The sequence below is a fragment of the Mangifera indica genome, chromosome 20 (assembly GCF_011075055.1).
Source record: "Mangifera indica cultivar Alphonso chromosome 20, CATAS_Mindica_2.1, whole genome shotgun sequence".
NCBI lineage: Eukaryota > Viridiplantae > Streptophyta > Magnoliopsida > Sapindales > Anacardiaceae > Mangifera > Mangifera indica.
In genome coordinates this window covers 1,086,755-1,105,734 of record NC_058156.1, presented here as the reverse complement: position 1 = coordinate 1,105,734, position 18,980 = coordinate 1,086,755, and the positions used below count along the sequence as shown (strand labels likewise).

The 18,980-nt window shown below is 33.6% G+C and overlaps 2 protein-coding genes and 1 long non-coding RNA gene across 3 annotated transcripts; 2 read left to right on the top strand and 1 right to left on the bottom strand.

Moving 5' to 3' along the window:
• The first annotated feature begins 2,961 nt into the window (after positions 1–2,961).
• On the top strand, positions 2,962–11,259 carry LOC123204963 (long chain acyl-CoA synthetase 4-like). The gene is made up of 19 exons (XM_044621787.1): positions 2,962–3,395; positions 3,700–3,763; positions 3,855–3,944; positions 4,033–4,089; positions 4,580–4,628; positions 4,796–4,872; positions 5,182–5,221; positions 5,302–5,396; positions 6,234–6,401; positions 6,816–6,926; positions 7,000–7,087; positions 7,870–7,936; positions 8,456–8,531; positions 8,651–8,768; positions 8,888–9,133; positions 9,231–9,370; positions 9,497–9,679; positions 10,081–10,200; positions 11,061–11,259. The coding sequence occupies exons 1-19, from the start codon at positions 3,244–3,246 to the stop codon at positions 11,100–11,102; spliced, it is 1,983 nt and encodes a 660-aa protein (XP_044477722.1). The 5' UTR covers positions 2,962–3,243; the 3' UTR covers positions 11,103–11,259.
• Positions 11,260–13,356: 2,097 nt separating this feature from the next.
• Positions 13,357–14,595, top strand: LOC123204965. Its single transcript, XR_006499652.1, has 2 exons — positions 13,357–13,999; positions 14,111–14,595. It is a non-coding gene; the product is annotated as an uncharacterized LOC123204965 (long non-coding RNA).
• On the bottom strand, positions 14,221–18,312 carry LOC123204964 (endoglucanase 6-like). Its single transcript, XM_044621789.1, is given in 9 exon segments — positions 14,221–14,956; positions 15,046–15,096; positions 15,193–15,417; positions 15,420–15,540; positions 15,638–15,922; positions 16,223–16,387; positions 16,481–16,570; positions 17,349–17,762; positions 17,853–18,312. Coding segments are annotated over 9 exon segments (1,854 nt in total). The 5' UTR covers positions 18,060–18,312; the 3' UTR covers positions 14,221–14,660.
• Positions 18,313–18,980: the final 668 nt, after the last annotated feature.

The window sequence follows — 18,980 nt, the reverse complement described above, 5'->3', positions numbered from 1 at the left end:
TAATAAATAATTTTAACAGATGACAAGTGAGTATTTACATTTGTAAAACTTAATAAATAAGAGTTCAAAATGGATCAAAAGACTAAGTTTCAGATTGATTTGAGATTAATAAATTGAAATTGGAAACAATAAAATAAAATTGACTTTAAATTCAACCATAGCCAACTCAAACTTGAATTTTGATTCAATTTAAATTTGATTTGTTTGATCCGAATTCGAATTTGGATATAAACAAATCATATTGAATTGACTTAGGGTTAAACCCATTTGTAACTCTAATATTTGACACATAATATATTATAATTACAAGACAAAAAGATTTATTCCTATCAAGGTTTAGTTCATTTCCAAATTCTTGCCCATTAAGTTTCAAAAGTTTAAATATACATTTATAAACTATTGAAGTTAACAAAATTCGTTAAATTTAAGGGTAAATATGTTATTTAATTGGTAATATTAAAATAAATAAAATTTTAGTACATTTTCTTACAGAAGTTTAATAGATTAACAATTTCCTTCACTCAAAGTTTTAAAAATTTACATATTCCTTTTAGGGTTCTTTTTTTCTTCGTCTTTGTCGGCAACAAGAATTCATCAGCGTCTTCATTGCTTGAGCAAAGATTAGCTTCGTCTCTCTCTCCCTTTAGATCAACATCTCCTTCGAGGTTTGCCGTTCGATTCCTTGTGAAATGAAAAAATCAAAATGGGTCGTTCTCCATTGTCAACTCCCAAAATGAAACGAGCGATGAAGAAGGTTCGTCGTTGGCTCTAGAAATGAAACTTGTGACGAACGATAGAAAATGACCCATCTTTGTTGCGAAGAATCAAATGACGAAGACAAAAACGATGTTTTCGTCTGACTCTATCGACATTAAGAGATGACTAAGGGGAGGAAAAAAAGGTGGAAAGAGAAAGTTAAGGTTGTCAGAGAGGGAAAAAAAACCTTGGGGATGTGTTGTGAGAGGGGGGAGGAGGGAGAGGAATAATCACTTTTCGAAATTAAAAAATCAAAGTTATGGTGAAATTGTCAGTTTTTCAAATCTGAAAGATATTGAGATAAAATTATATTTTTTTAATATTACTGATAAAATAACAGTTTTACCTTTAATTTTAATAAATAATTTTATCAGTTGATAAGTGAGTATTTATATTTTTTAAATTTAATAAATAAAAGTTTAAAAATGGATCAAACTTTCGGTGGGAATAAGTCTTTTGGTCTACTTATAATTATAATAGAGGCAGATCTGTTCCATCCATGTGCCTGCCTAATTTAGTAATTAATACAATTAATTGCGATAAGCACGGTCCAGAATCCAGATTCATGAACTAAACAAAGACCTAATTAATTATTTATTATCGTCACCAACTTCTATCTAACCTCTAACTGTTAAGCCAATTTACAGGAAGCATCATTTTCCAAATGCTAAAAATGTGTTGTTTTTTAGAAATGTTTTCTAAAATCATGTCGTTTCATATCTTTTGTACATAAATTCTCATTCAAATGTTTTTTCCTATGCTTTGTAAGTCCCACGTGAAAACACTTGTTAATTTGTCGTGATACTTGTATATTATAACGATATAAATACATGTATAAATATTAATATATTATTATTTTATTTAATAAATTAATATATATCTCTGGTGATGGTTGAAAAGAAATAGATCATTAAAGAAGAGAAAAAAAAAAACTCTAAAAAAAAAATATTTACTTTTTAAATTTTAGGTGAAGAGAAATTATAAAATTTTTAAATTTAAAAAAAAAATGTGATAAAATTTTAATTTTTTTTATAAATAATGATTTTATCTTTAACCTTAATTGATATTTTTAACTGAAATTAATTTATGGGTGAATGTTTAAATTTTTGAAAGTTGTAGGATGCAAGTTGAGATTTCAGGGTTCCTTGGGGGTTCTCGTGGCCTAATAATGACTGTTAAGTCAATTTACGAGGAAGCATCATATTCCAAATGCTAAAAGTGTGTTGTTCTTCTAGAAATGTTTTCTAAAATCATGTTGTTTCATGTCTTTCGTTCATAAAATCTCATTCAAATGTTTTTTTCCAATGCTTGGATAAATGGATTAATTTAGAATATAATAATTAGACTTATAATTATTATATCAAATAAATTAAGATTTTATAAATATGATAAAAATTTAAAATTAAACATTTATTTTAAAAATTTTAATACTCTATTAGTTTTACTAATATTTGAATTCATTAAACTTATAATAATATTTGTGTATTATAACGGATATAAATAGGAAAATTTAATAAATAAGATTTTGTCGAAAAGAATTATTGTCGACAAACATGGGAACTGCACATAAATACACAAAAATACAGACATGTAAACACAACTATAAGTTACTGTTTATACAAACCATTCACAAGTCACTGTAAAGGTATGTATGAACTTAGTCAAGCTCGACGATGTCTTGACTTAAATGAAAAATAAGGTAATTTGAACTTAATTTTAATTCATTGAACCAAAATTAAGAGTAGTTTAAATTTGATTTCATAGTTTGAATTTATCAATTTCAATTCGATATAAATGAATGAGGGCTACATCAAACCATATCAAACTATTTTACAAGATTGAACCAATTCAAATTAGGTTCAATCCTAATGACATGATAGTAAATATCGATAGTTTAAATTAAAAATAAAATAATATATAATTATATATAAGAGTATATACAAACTAAATTGAGTTCAGTCATCTTCTAATTTGAATAAAAAATGAGATGACTTGAATTTAACTTTAATTTGTCAAGTAATGATTTAAGAGTTTTATTTTGATCTCAGGCTAGAATCGGTTAAACCCTTGCCCTCTTTGTGAGACTTGGAAAGGGACTGTACAGCACTCAACAGCCACGTTATCTTCTAAATATTATATATATTTTATTTATTTATTTGAGTTGAGTCTACGATTTTCGTTGACCGAAATTCTATAAATTTGAAGACTGTTCCATTAAGCTTGAACTCTGTGCCACGAACGAAAACTGCCAGAGCCTGCGGTCCTTCTGCTCTCGCTTTCGCTTTCCCATTACAAGTCAAAAACAAACTACGGAGTCCCAGCCTCAGAAGAAAACTCGCTTCAATTTTATCTCTCATTTGGCCAACTGCGTCCACCAAATTTAAATTTTAATTTCTTCTTGTGCGGTTTTAGAGAGCGAGCGAGCGCTGCACCAGAAGACAACAAGACAGGAATCACTGGTTGTTGCGTGATCGATCCGGATTGAGGATGAGTCTTGAGAGTTACATAGTGGAGGTTGAGGGAGCCAAGGAGGCGAGAGATGGCAAGCCGTCGATCGGACCTGTGTATCGCAGTATTTTTGCTAAGAATGGATTTCCTGATCCGATGAATGGCATGGAGAGTTGTTGGGACGCCTTCCGGTGAGGATTTTCTTCACTCTGTTTGGTTGCTGAGAAAATAATTTACTTTTTTTTGGTTGTTGTCAATCAGTGAATAGTTTTAGACTTTAGAGTTTTGTTATAGGACTAAATAAGATTACCAGAAACGTGATAATCACGTGATTATATCAAATTCAAACTGCAGTCTATGCTTGATGATTCTGCCAAAGATTTTTGCTTAATTCAAGTAGTCAACTCGCTTGTACGACTTGTTTAGTATCTTCTCCTAGAGGATAATTTTTTAATTTTTTATTCAATTAAATTGTAATTTCTTTTGTTGTTACAGGATTTCGGTGGAGAAAAATCCAAACAATCCGATGCTTGGTCACCGCGAGATTGTGAATGGGGAGGTATTTTGTACTTATTTTGAACTTTTTAGATCCCTTGAACGTTTATTGGTGTTATTTTTGTTTAATTAAGGCTCTCTATGTGTATGTTCAGGCTGGTAAATATGTCTGGCGAACTTATAAAGAAGTGTATGATTTGGTGATCAAAGTTGGAAATGCCATCCGGAGTTGTGGAGTTGAGGAAGTAAGGCTTTGTCTTGTTGGAAGATTCCCTCGTAATTCATTTTTCTATTTTATTTTATTGTTTTAATGTACTTTTTGCTGGTTTACAGAGAGGAAAATGTGGTATTTATGGTGCAAATTGCCCAGAGTGGATCATTAGCATGGAGGTACTATATTTTATATATTTATGTTTCTCTGGTTTGCCTTTTATTAGTTATCTAACCTGAGACTAAATTGAAAGTCGAGAAATGTCAAATTACAAAATTTGGGGAAGGTTTTATCAGTTTCTGTGTTCTTTAAAATGCAGAGTGCTTCTAGGGTATCTTAGACAGCATGTGTCCGCCTCTCAAAGTGCTAGAGTTCCAATCTGTCTGATTGAATTTATCTCTCTTCTGTCTTTTCTTTGCTTTCTTTATTAATTATTTCACTGGATTATGGACTTAGTTTGATGCTTGATTTGAATATGAATGCTAGAAGAGGGCAACACTTACATGATATCTTCATTGGGTATTGTTCTTCAACGGAAAATCCAAAGCTCAGTTTGTGTCCCTTTCATAATGGAGTTCTGTTACTTAGATGTCTTTTTGAATTATTGTTCGTGAATTAGTGTTTTTTACTCTAGATAGATCTTATGATTAATACTCAGAACTGATGCAGGCTTGCAATGCTCATGGGATTTATTGTGTTCCTTTGTATGATACTCTGGGTAAGCATATCTCTTCTTAAGCATGCATCTAAGCATGATTGTAATGTCACTAATCATTTCCCCATGATTTGTCATTATCTTTGCATGCTTATTGACTTGGATGCGATTTTTTTATGTGCCAAAAATGGTATTCATAATTATTTCACCACTTCATGTGTTTGGTTTAGGTGCCGGTGCTGTGGAATTTATCATCTGCCATTCAGAGGTTTCAATTGCTTTTGTGGAGGAAAAGAAGATTTCTGAGGTATTCACATTTTCAACTGGTTTCCAACTGAAAGTTCTTATAGAACATCTTGTAAGGACACCCATACTATTTTCAGATACTCATACTGGTACAAAGTTTAAGATATCACTATATAGAATGTTGTAGTTGTTTATGGTGGCACCAGTTTCCAGTATTTGCATCCTGATTATGTGGTACTATAAAAAGTTACATATTTTGGTGGACCACTGCTGAGGTTGTGCTAAGTCTTGGCATTTGAAGAACTTGTTGTAACACGTGCTTGCTAGGAATGTCCTTTCTTATCTGTGGCTATCTTTTCTTCCCTTGCAGCTGCTTAAAACATTTCCCAACACAACGAAATATTTGAAAAGTAAGTTGCATTTTGCTTGAAGTTTTGTCTTGCTTATGCGTGTGCTAGTCAGAAATAATTCTAGATAATTCATCATGCAGCGATGGTGAGCTTTGGTAAGGTTACACCTGAGCAGAGAGAAGAAGTTGAGAAGTACGGTTTGGCTATGTATTCATGGGATGAATTTTTGCAACTGGTATGATACTTTTTTTATATGCTTTATGCTCATTTAAATTCTCTGTTATGTAATTTCATAATAGTCAGAGGTCCATAGGGCTGGATTTGAGCCGAGCCGAGCTCGGGCTCGGCTCGATTTTTTTATGGCCGGCTCGAGTTCGGCTCGAGCTCGACTCGAGCCGAACTCGGCTCGGCTCGGCTCGTTTTTCATATACAAAACGGCACCGTTTTGTATATATATATTGATCAAAATGACGTCGTTTTGTATAAAAAAATTTTAAAAAAAATTACCAAGTCAACCCGAGCCAGCTCGAGCTCGATCGAGCCAAGCAGAGCCTAGCTCGTTTCGGGCTCGAACCGAGCCGAGCTGAGCTTGAGCTCGAGCTGGCTCGGCTCGAGTCCAGCCCTAGAGGTCCATATCTATTTTTCTATACAATGAGCAAGCTGCTTATCATGTTTTTTGTGGCTGAAATTGTCTAATGATTAGCTTTGGTCTATCTCGATGTGTGGACTTTTGACGCAAACCTTCATTTGTTGTAAATAATCTCTATTCTGTTCATGATAATGCAGTGTGAAATGTGAATTAGATACTACATTTGCTTGTAAAATATTTGTAACAAGATAGTTTTCACGTGCAAGTCTCTTAGGGTAGAAGATGAAATTTTGTGTAGATGTTGGGAATGGTGATCTATTTTACTAGACACGTGTTGTAGGCATCTAATTGATATTTGTTTAATTTAATTCTGTAATGTGCATCATCATTAATGATCCTATGGAGGACAATATATGAATTCTTTCCTAATCATTTTATATGAAATCTAATTCTGATTAAAGTTCTGGATATCTGTCTTTACAGGGAGAAAACAAACAATTTGATCTTCCAGGGAAAAAGAAAAGTGATATTTGTACAATAATGTATACTAGTGGAACTACTGGTGATCCCAAGGGAGTAATGATTTCAAATGAGAGCATTGTCCATTTTATAGCTGGGGTGAAACTACTACTGGAGCGTGTGAATGAATCGGTGATTTTCTGCTTCTTGAGTTTAAGTAAATATCTATTTGATTAAAGTGGTTAATAACAGAAGCTTGATCGTAATGTTTTATTTGCTCTAAATATGAAGTGTGTACCTATGTAATGGTTAATTTCAGGTGCGAATGTTTGCACTTTATAGAATGTTTGACTAGCCAACTAACATTTTGTATAACTTTAACTGAATGCAAAATCAACAGCTAAAATTTAAATTTCGAGTGTCTTTCTAATTTGAATGAATCTCAGCCATCAATAAAGTCCAGTGTTTTTAAATTTAAAGTTCTGTTGATAAAAAATATCAGGACACGATGATAAGAGAAAAATTATATATACCCACACACACAGAGCTTTTTTCCTTTTCACTTGAGTTTTTATTTTATCTAATTTTTAGTGTGAATATTAACAGGTGACTGCAAAAGATGTTTATCTTTCTTATCTTCCTCTTGCACATATCTTTGACCGGGCAATTGAGGAGTTATTTATTGCACATGGTGCCGCAATAGGGTTCTGGCGTGGGGTGAGTATGATTACCAATACCTTCTGTCATAGTAAGAGTCCCAAATGCTAATCAATTGTATTTTATTTAACAGGATGTCAAGTTATTACTTGAGGACATTGGAGAGCTGAAACCAACTATTTTCTGTGCTGTTCCCCGTGTACTAGATAGGATATATTCTGGTAAAACTTTAACTTGTTCCACAGTGTTTTTCACGATTTTCTTATCTGCATGTTTCATATATGTGCTAAAATTGCTACAGTTGGTACTTTAATCCGGATGAGATAGCATTTTTGTGTTTTATGCATATTGGGATTATACCACTTCATGGTTTGAAAAAGAAGTAATCCTATAATAATTTTTTTTACATGTTTTCTCCCTTGAATTGGGGTGCATCAAACATAATCATGTTTCCTGTTAGTAATGATTTTGTAGTCCTTTTGATTTTTATTTTTATTTTTTTGTTATCTGTTTTCTGAAGAACAAACAAAATTTTCATAAGTTGGGTACTGTCTTTGTTGAGTTTCTTATACAGTTGTGGGATTATAGGAATATAAATAACATATTGTGGAAATGAAAAGGGTGTAGGTAGAACAACTATTACATTAGTGAAACGGACCTGGTTTGAAATTCTAGATAGAGAAGTCATGGTGTAGACCCCACTATTTTGAGATGGAGGCTTGGTTTAGTAGCAGGTATTTGTAGGGCCTTCAATTCAAATGATCAGAAGCTCAAGAATCTATGATTCAAGCAGCTTGGCAATATGCTTTAATATTTTCTTACATCATCCTGAAGAGATCAGTAACTAGAAAAAGAATGGAGTACTTATTTTATACTTTGATTAGAGTGGTGAATTGGGTATGGTTTTTTTCTTTTTCCAATACATATATGTCAGAGTGAATGCAAGATTGATTTAGAATATATTCTGAATTGTATTCTGTCTAACTCTTATGTGTTATTTCAGGTTTGAATCAGAAGATCTCTAATGGGAGTTTATTGAAAAAGGCATTATTTAATGTTGCATACTCATAGTAAGTTTTATTGCATATATAATTTTTGTCTGGGTAAAATGAGTTACCATGAGATATTCTCTTGAACGTATGAATATATTGTTTAGCTTGACTATACAACCTGTATTATCTTCAAATTCCCATTGCTAGTTCAGATCTCCTCTTGATCTCAAGCTCATTATTTCAACAATTACAGAAATTCCTCAGTTGATGAGGAGGTGGGATCTGTTGATACTTTGTGAATGGCCATGTATTTTTCCAATAAATAAAACCATTAATATTCTGCTTATTTTGGATCCTTACATGTAACTGAATGTGCAACAACTTGGATAGATCCTAGTCCTTTAACATGTTAATTTAATACATGTTTTTATGTTGATTTGTTACTTCTGCTGGGTGCATTATGTGTTTGCCAATTGCTTTGAATCTACTGTTTACTGCTGTACTTAGCTAAGCCAATATGGGATTTAAGGAGTTTATAGAGTTGGAGTTACTTCTATTCTCTATCTTATTCTGATTTATTTTTGTGAACTGCTGCAGTAAGTTCAGTAATTTGAGGAAGGGGCATAGAACCGCAGAAGCATCTCCTATTACTGACAAGATTGTTTTTGATAAGGTGATGTAATAATTAATCCTATCTCCTCTAAACCACACTCTAGCCCAAATTTACTGCTTAGAAGTCTTGTCAACAAGCCACTCCACCTAAATCTTGTTGGTTTCTATGACTTTCCTCAGGTAAAGCAAGCATTTGGAGGGCGCGTACGGCTTATTCTGTCTGGTGCAGCTCCTCTTTCTGCGCACGTAGAAGCTTTCTTGCGAGTGGTTGCATGTGCTCATGTCCTACAAGGATATGGTATTTCTGTCATTTGAAATTTATTTTAGCATCCATCTCCACGCATTGGAGTTATTGGTTACGTTTTCTCAGTGATGCATGAAGTTTTATAATTTAATCTTCATTTAATGGCAATGTAGGTTTGACGGAAACTTGTGCGGGTACTTTTGTGTCACTGCCAAATGAAATATCCATGCTTGGTACTGTGGGCCCTCCTGTACCAAACGTTGATATATGTCTTGAATCTGTTCCTGAAATGGGATACGATGCCCTCTCCAGCACGCCACGAGGAGAAGTTTGTGTTCAGGGGAAAACCCTCTTTTCAGGGTACTACAAACGTGAAGATCTCACCAATGAAGTTATGGTTGATGGATGGTTCCACACAGGTTTGTCCTTACCTATATGCCTTTTTAATGAACTCTTATACCCTTTGTTCTTGGTCTGTTTCTCAGCTTACCCTCACTGTCATGGTCTTTGCATCAGGTGATATTGGTGAGTGGCAACCAAACGGAAGCTTGAAACTAATCGACCGTAAGAAGAATATTTTCAAACTTTCTCAAGGAGAATATGTTGCTGTTGAAAACTTGGAGAACATTTATTCTCTTGTACCTGGCATTGATTCAGTACGCATTCTACCTTCTCTCTGTGTTTAGATAGATGCATGGATCATTTGCTGTTTCTTTCTTTCTTGCTTTGTTTGGCTGCATTCCTCTGCTCTTGATACATTTATGCTGTCTTTTGAATTTCAGCTATGGGTATATGGCAACAGCTTTGAGTCCTTTCTTGTTGCCATTGTTAACCCCAACAAGGTAGCTCTTGAACAATGGGCAGCAGAAAATGGTGTAGCCGGGGACTTCAATTCCCTTTGTGAAAATCCTATGGCAAAAGAGTACATTCTTGGGGAGCTCACAAGGGTTGGAAAAGTGAAAAAGGTTTCTGCTTAACTTAATATAGTACATATAAGGTTGCAATCAAGCCGAGCCAAGTATTGCTTGGCTCTAGCTCGGCTCGGTTGCATTTAGCAAAACTTGTGGAATAAGATTTTAGGGATGTAAGAATAAGATTCTAAACTTTCAAAGGTTTATTGATATTTTATTCAAGTCAAGCTACGAGCTTGCGAGCTTACCAAGCTATCAACAACAAGCTTGAGTTTGACTTGAGAGCCAAACTTTAGTTGTTTAAGTTCAAGCTCATGTAGTTTGCACAACTCAACTCATATGCAACCCTAATCATGTATACCTTGTTTGACTGGTCATGAAATGAGTTTTTAACCTTAAAAGTAAATTGAACTTCAAAGATGGTTTTGCTAATCTTTAACTTTTACTCTTGGCAGTTGAAAGGTTTTGAATTTATAAAAGCTGTTCACCTTGATCCTGAGCCATTCGACATGGAACGTGACCTCCTAACCCCAACATACAAGAAGAAGAGGCCTCAGTTGCAAAAATACTACCAGGTACATCCTTAGCCTTTCGATTTTTTATTTCTATTGTTTGTTTTATGGCTAGAGTTCGCGATTGAATTTTTGGACTAATTATTGAATGTTCCAATGAACATTGATTTTTTGAGGTCAAAAGTCTTGTTCTGACCCAAGGTTTTGATGAAATTTCAAATTTATATATATCAACTTTTGAAAACCTAAGTTTATAAACCTAAATTTTGAAAAATTAACAATTTTCTTTATACCCGTCAATTTTGAAAACCTAAATTTCAAACTCATACATGTCAATTTTACAGTCAAGAATAAAATAATTAAAAATATATCTAATCACTCCCCCCCCTCCTCCAAGGTTTACAAATCTAATAATTTTTTTCTATCCAAAGTTTCCAAAATAGCTATTTCTCTTTAGGGTTTTTTCTTTTTCTCTTCAACAAGCTTCCAAAATTGTCTATTCTTGCTGAGTCTTCATTTGGGACGAAAAGTAGTCATCTCAGACGAAGATGAAGAGTCATTGTCACTCAAATGAAGATGAGGCAAGAGTAGACGATTTTAGAAGCTGGTTGACGGTCGCCAGAGCGAAAGAGAAAAAACCTTAAAGGAAAGTGAGACTTTTCAAACTTTATAAACTTTGGGTGGCGGGAAATTATTAAATTTACAAACCTTAGAGGAAAAATATAGTAAATTTTTAGTTTTTTAAATATTTTTAATTAAATGATATTTTTACCTTTAATTATAACGGTAAATTGTAATAGAATGATATGTATTTGAGTTTTCAAAAGTTGACCTATATAAGTTTGAAATTTCATCAAAGCTTGGGTGGAAACAAGGTTTTGGCCCTTTTTTTTTAATAGTACTAACTGGAGAACTTATTGCAGTGTGCTATTGATAACATGTACAAGAATGTGAACAAGCCTTGAAGGAATCATTTTTCAAGGTGAACCTGAGGAATTTCAAGGTTACGATTTACAGTCATTAGTTTTATTAAGTTGTTTTCTATCAGACTGTACATATGCAATGTTCTTATTATTTAATGTTCTGAAAACTAATTTAATAAAATAGTTTTAATACTGGGAATGGGTCTTCATCTGATCGAAGATTTTGGTTCGGGATTTTCTTGATTTAATTGATTTGATGACTGAGAAAACAATATTACTTAAATAAATAATTATTTAAACTCATTTGTGGTACGAAGGTGTACGGGTGGGTTGGAACCAAGCTAGGTTAAAACACTGCTTTATTCGAGTTCAGTTTCAATAGAAAATTATCAAATTCGAGTTTGTTAAGCTAAAATTAGATTCGGTTTGAATGAAAAATGGTTTAGTTCAGTTTCATAAGAGTTTAGCCTGATTTTATAACTTAAATCAATTGTTTAAATTTATAGTTTGGTTTAGTTCGAATTCATGATTCGAATTTATAGTTTGGAGTTATGGTTAGAATTTATGATTTATTGATAAAATAACGTTGTTTTATCTAAATAATATTCCAAAATTATTGATTTAAGTTATGAAGTTGAGCTATGAATTTGAATTGATTCGAGTCACAAATTTGAATTAAACTAAGTCGCGAATTTGAATTATTGATTTGAGTTATAAATTTGACTTAAATTTGAATTGAATCAAATTGAACATTTTTTAGATATAGTTCGAGTTCAATTTAATTTCAAAAACAAGCTAATTTTTTTAATTTGAATTTAAATCAAATAAATTTAAGTCGAATTGTATCAAATTAAATTGGTTTGGATCATATTTAGGCAGATCTTATTGCATTATACCCACAAAGGCTGAGACACTGGTTGTTAGCATTTGGACAGAGTAAATTTTGTGTTGATGTCAGCATGTTTCTAAACCAATAGTTTAATTATAACCCAACATAGTTAATTCGAGGTAGTTGACCCAATTGAATCGAGATTCAATATAGTTTAAGTGCTAAAGTTATTACATCGTTTAGTCAAACTAGATAAACCACAACATCTAAGTTGAATTGGTTCGAACCAATCAAACTGGTCTATTTTCACAACCATGTTATGTTCTGCATGATTGGCATAAAAGTTTAGTGATGTTATGGTCTATGTCCTGATAATAAAGTATAATTTTTCATAAAAAAAATGATATATATATTTAATGATATATTATTTTGTATTTATCTTTAATTTAAAATTATAATAATATTAATTTTGATTTTTTTTAATATCTATTATTAATGAATAAAATATTATTAGATAATAAGTTAAACAATTTTGATGCTAATAGCATGTTAGTGAATATTAGATAAATTTTCAATGACCTTTTTTTTTTCATTAGGGAATTTCGTCCAACTTTGTTGGATAGGTAAACTTTGGAATATAGTGATTAAACTTATAATTATTACACTGAATAAGTTAATGATGATTTATCATGATATATTGTTAATCAATCACAAGCTTTTCACAGGGATAACAACATTGTGGGGAGGGGATTGATATCCTCGTCCTCATCCCCACAAGGGATATCAATCCCCGTCCATGTTATAAGAATAACAAGAACTCTCCGTCCCCTCCCCATCCTCTTTTTGTCCTTACGGAGAAAAATCTCCTCCTTATATCTATGAAGAAAAATTCACTCCTCATATCTTTTAAACACTACATAAATATATTAAATAATAAAATTAAGTAAAATTAAAATCAATCTACTATTTTAATTGTTACAAATATCATATATTACCACATTAATATATATAACAAAAACATAAATAAATTTAAAAAATATAAATAATCTAAAATTATAAATATATGTTAGTATTTTAAACAAATATATTTATATAAAGGGGTGGAAATGAGGGCGTGGAGGGGAAACATATATCTCTATCCTCAATTGCGCTGATTTTTTTTTATCTCGGTTTGCATCGGGGAATCTCTTCTCTATTAGGGTTAGAAAGGATCAAAGACTCTAAATTTGGATTGAAATTGTCATCTAGATATTCATGCCCTAGCCTCTAACATGTGGGAGCTCATGCTATTCGAATTTTGACTTTTCACATGGAAAGCGTTTCTCTTCACTATTTAGGCCAACCCTGGAGGTCTAAATTTTTTATGATTATCCATCAGGAAGTTACTAAATGATCAGTAAAACCTATTGAAAAAAATTATATCAATAAAATTATGCGTATACATTCTTGATATATAATTTGGGTATATATTGTATCATCATATTATTAGATGATTTTAAATTAAAGATAAAATAACACTTAATTACATAATAATATATTATCTATATGTACTAAAAATATGTTCATATAACATTACCCTAAGATTATGTTGAAAATAAAATTACGAAAAAAAAAAAAAGCCAGTATTTGTTGAACAAAAAATCTCCTCTCGGGAATAACCGTTCCGAGGCAATTCAAGTGATAAAGTCGAATGGTGCAATTCAAGCAGCTCCTCTCTGCTGCACTTCAATCTTTGATCTGTTTATTTAAAAGAACAAAGAGAACAAGAATTGTGAAGCCATCGAAGATATGCGAGACGGAGATGGACGGTTAGATCCAACTTGATCTGATGAAGTAAACAGATGCAAGTTCATGCCATACCTCAATTTGAGAATTTATCTTACAGAACAACAGGATGAAATCCTCGGATAACAATTTTAGGGTTTCTGGCGGTCCGAATGAAGCAAGCCCAAAATGGGTTAGCACAGCATCACGAATGGAAAGATGCTTCTTCTTTGATAGAGATGAGAATGGCTGCCGAGAGACATCTGTAAGGGAAGGACTTCTGAGAGAGAAATGGTGTAATTCTTGGAAGATTGATGAAGAACAAAGAGCTGCATCGCTGACTTGGGTATGCTCCAAATTTAACCTTCTTAAATGATTCAGATTTTGCAGGTCTATCAGCGAGGAAACCTCCTCTGTTTTTAGAATCAATATCTGTATTTACACGGATTATTCACAGAGCCTACGGATGACCCACTCGTTTTGCCGCCTCTACTCATGAGAGGAAGCTTAGTATTAATATGAAGGAAAAAAGGAGGAAAACACTGAAGAAACATATATAGGTGAATCTGGGAAAGAAGAATATATTGTTGCACAAACTATATTCATGTTGGAATATTAAAGGCTGAAAAGAGCTTACAACTCAACACTCAAAAGGCCATACAAGGCTGTTTTGAAGAACAAAGAAAGAAAAGACTGTTTTCAATATATTGAGAACCCAATTTTGCTGGACTTCTCAGCTGACTCTTTACCTGTCTCTCTCAAATCTTTCTATATAAATAAGGAAGTAGAGGAGAAAGAGGATGAGCTCTCATATTAAATCGTCTCTTCACTCCTTTCATCCTCGAACCTTCAACCTTATTTTACATAATATGATCTATTAGCCCAATCAAATACCGAATCAACAAGTAAAGTTGAATATCTCTCCCCAAAAGAAAAGGAAAATATAATGAAAACTTTTTCTGGGCTGCATTCTGTATAAACTGCACAATTGATTTTTTTAAACTTTCTTATTCCAAACTGTAGCTTGAAACTGAGACGGCAGCGGGATCAGCAGCATGAATGTAGACAAACTCCATACTTTTTCCGGCCGGTAAGGAGTTGAGCCACGATGGAAAGCCATAAACATTGCCCACCTTTGTTAGACCCCACAGAGGACCATAAAGCTTGGAAATTGAAAGCTTGAGATCCTTCAGGGTCTTGTCCGACTTGTTGGTAATTATGGTGGAGTATCTGTAGTACTTTTGTCCCTTGGCATCCCATGAAGTTGTCATCTTCTGCTCTATTGCAATTGGATTCGACGAAGCTGCAAAACAAGATATATTTGGTTAGAATGAACTTCAAATGCTACTCCAAAACAAAGTTACAGAAGCAGTGTGATAAGTGATAGAATACCTGGAGCAGGAGTCGATTTCTTGGCGACGGGATTGGGAGCTGGAACATTCACTGTAGAGAAGAGTCCATTGTTTCAATCAGCCTACTCTTTACGATTAGCAATGGAAAAAATCTATCTAGATGGTTTATGAAAGTTATTTTTAATACCTGGAAGAAGCTGGTTATATCCCCCGTGACCACCGTTTAGCCTTGCCAAGATACCCAGGAGAGGAGCATTGTTATAAGTAGCAGGCTCAGTTTGCTCATAATTGTCTCTTTGATCAGCAAAATTGTCATAGGCATCAGGTCCACCAACAATGGCTCCAACAAGGAGATTGGGATCACTGGCTTTCTTGCTAAACCAAGTGGCATAGCCTCCTCGGCAGCTGACGAATGAGGATCAACCTTAATGGAAACAATGGAGGAAGCCCGGTGGTGAACTTGTCGCGGGTAGTTGTTTCCATAGCCCACCATGTAACTTGTGGCTCTTGGGTTGTCTCCAAGAATGTAATCAACCTGGAAGTTTTAGGTAGCAAAATGCCAATTAAGATATCAGTCACCAGTATACACAATCATTATATGTCAACAATTTATCAATACGCAAGCAAATCACCTGAGATTTCGCGAAGCCTAAAAGTTCAGACGGTGCAACATTGCCGGCAGAACATCGTAAGTTTCTTCCAGAGGAAGCAAGATAGTCAGAGTACACAGCAGAAAGGAAGGAAGCACTGGTCACAAACTGCAAGTTGTTCCACCTCTGCCGGAAAATTAGACCACCAGGAGTCTTCTGCACATTCTTGGAGCCCTTTCCAAGGCATGAACACAAGAAGAACTCTGCCTTCTCTTGGTACCTCTCAAATGCCGAAGCATGCTGACCGGCTTTGCCTTGCATTAAAAACTGCAACAATACATAAACCAATGTCAGAAAACTAGAAAAACTAGAAACACAACAAAATTTAGAATATTACTGTAACAACCCTAGGCAAATCAACGTTATGACAAAACATAAGAGAAAAATTAAGTATATATAAATATTATAGTCTTTAAACTTTTAAACTTTTATTGTATGTCCAAAACAAACAAGATACTAGATCAGACAATTGAAACAGTATATTACAAACACAAAACTATGATAAATTATATATTCAAAAAGGATAATATATAACATGGTTTAAAATCGGTTTTGGTAGATCAATACCTTGGCAACTAGAGTTTGAACCCCGGCATACTTAACATCCCAACTGAACTCAGTCATGCCCCAGCCGGTACCACCCATGGCATCACCATTGCTGCCAAGGTAATCCAAGTAGTACTGTTTGCCACTGGCTTGGTACAACCAAGCAGCAGCCCAGAGCAATTCATCCTATACATAAAAAAAATTAATTAAATTAATAATACATTAGTTATATTGTTATTAAATAATTATGCCATTAATATTCATTAATAATTCACATACATTGTAGCCACTGACAGAACGGTAGTATTGTTGGGCCACTGAAATGCTGCTGTCATACTTTCCTCTGTACTTGTCCGCAAAATCAAAGAGCTGGAATCACAAGTGAAAAAGTCAGTGGTAGTTCATGTAATAAATACAGACCGCAAGGGTCATTTCGGAATCCTAATTTTGATTAGGAACAGAAGGTGGGATGTTTGACGGTAGCATAGCACCGACAGGATTGGCACGTGAGAAACGAATAACTGATGGGCTGCTGTTGAAATTGATGGTTAAGATCTGATTGTACGTCAGATCTGTACGGTCAAAACACTCTGCCCGTGATTAACGGCAAAAGTGACTCACGAACGATCCGATTAATTTGACCCGGATTTAATTTTCAATTTCATTAAACATATAAAAATAATTTAATATTAACTGAAATAATAAACCAGACAACTTCAAATTAATGATCCGAATTTATTAAAATTTAAATTATTTAAATAAATTTAATTAAATGAAATTTAAATTTGAGTACGAGAGTTTTAATATTTTTAAATTTAAATTAAAAACATTTAATTTATTAAATTTATAAACTTATACATTAATTAAAATAATTAAAATAATGTTATTGAGTATTTTACCCTCTTTATATGTTATAATATGAAACCGAATTTAATGTTCGGTTGAACCTCGAATTCCTTCGAAAGTCAAACCGAGCTTAAGCTACCGTAACTGCTCAATTGCTATGGCCGTTTGGCTATGATGCGCAATATTTTCTTCAGTTCTGTTTTTGTTTTTGCTTTATTTTGTCGGAAAATTATTACCGTTCAAATTTTCTTCGCGGCAAAAATGTGAAAGCAATGAATATATATTATGAAATGATATGTACCTGGTAAGCGTGTTGGAGAAGCTCGCCGGAATAAGCTGGGTTAGACTGGTGGAAAACCATAGAGGCGGCAGCCATGGCAGCGGCAGTTTCACCGGCAAGATCCGACCCGGGGTTACTGGGGTCAACCTTATAGGCCCGCCTATCAGTGGTCATGTCTTCAGGCCTTTGCCAACAGTAGTGGTCAGTGTTTCCATCTCCGACCTCTCCATAGAGGACATTAGGCTCAGGATGGGCTTTAATGAGGTAATCAGTTCCCCACTTAATAGCATCCATGGCGTGGTCAAGTTCGCCGGTGGCAGCCATTTGTTTACCATATTCAATCACGCTCCATGACAACATAGTTACTGTGAATGCCATTGGCAAACCAAATTTCACATTGTCACCTGCATCATAGTAACCTCCAACAAGATCCACCTGAACATATAAACAAAAACTGAATGATTTAACAACTCTAACTGAGCTTATAGTCAAATAGTAAAGTTTTTGTCAAATAACAGAGCTTACCCCACTGGCTTTGCCATCATTAAGACCAGAATTGCCTCTCCAGGTGACTCTTTGTGTATGGGGGAGGTAGCCAGATCTTTGAGCTTCAAAGAAGAGAATGCTCTTCGTTAAAGCTTGGCCATAGTCATGGCCAGCAAAAGCAAGAGGAAGAAGACAAAGAAGCAAAAGCAGAGGTTTCATTGAAGTGAGTTTCACAAACTTCTCCATTTTTGACACGGGTACTCTCTGTTTAACAAAATAAAAACTGAATGTGTGCTCTGTTTTTGCTATGTAAGCGTGTAGATACAAAATGGGATTTCTTTTACACTCTCTGAACTCACAATGTTGGCATAATTTATCAGTTTAAACTTCCGATAAACCTACCAGAAACAGATACAAATCTTAAATGAGAGAAAAGGAGTAGAAGATAGGGAGAGAGTTGTGGGATTGGAAATGGGAGAGGAGCACAGGTCTCTATATATTGAGGAAAGGAAGGTCCCCAAGAGACCAAAAATTTGCAGGGCTCAATAAATTAAAGTTTTATTATTATTATTATTATTTTTGTTTAATATTTTTATAATATCCTGAAAACGGTCGAGCAAAAGAACAGAATCATGTGGGCGTCTGGGGCTCTTTACTCTAAGGGGTCGGTGTGGATTTAATGTATTGGGGAAAAGAAATCACTGAAAATCAAAACAGAGTCTGGATATGTCCCGAGCCAACTCGGCTTAATTTAATTTAGTTTAAATTTAAATTAAATCTAAATTAAAAGATTTAATTTATTTTTTAAATTAAATTAAACTTGACTTAAAAGATATTTGATTTAAATTAATAATTTGAATCAATAGTTTGAATTTATAGCTTGATTTGACTCGAATTCATAATTCAAATTAAAGATTCAAATTTGTGGTTTGATTAGGTTCAAATCAATAATTTTAAATATTATTTGGATAAAATATAGTTGTTTTGTCAATGAACCGTGAAAAAATTTGAGTCAAACTAAGTCATGATTTTGAACTATTGATTCAAGCTACGAATCAATGGTTTGAACTCGAATCGAACCAAACTGAACCATTTTTCACTCAAGACAAACTTGAATCGGGCCTAATTTTGGTTCGACAAACTTGAACCAGACTATTTCTTATTTGA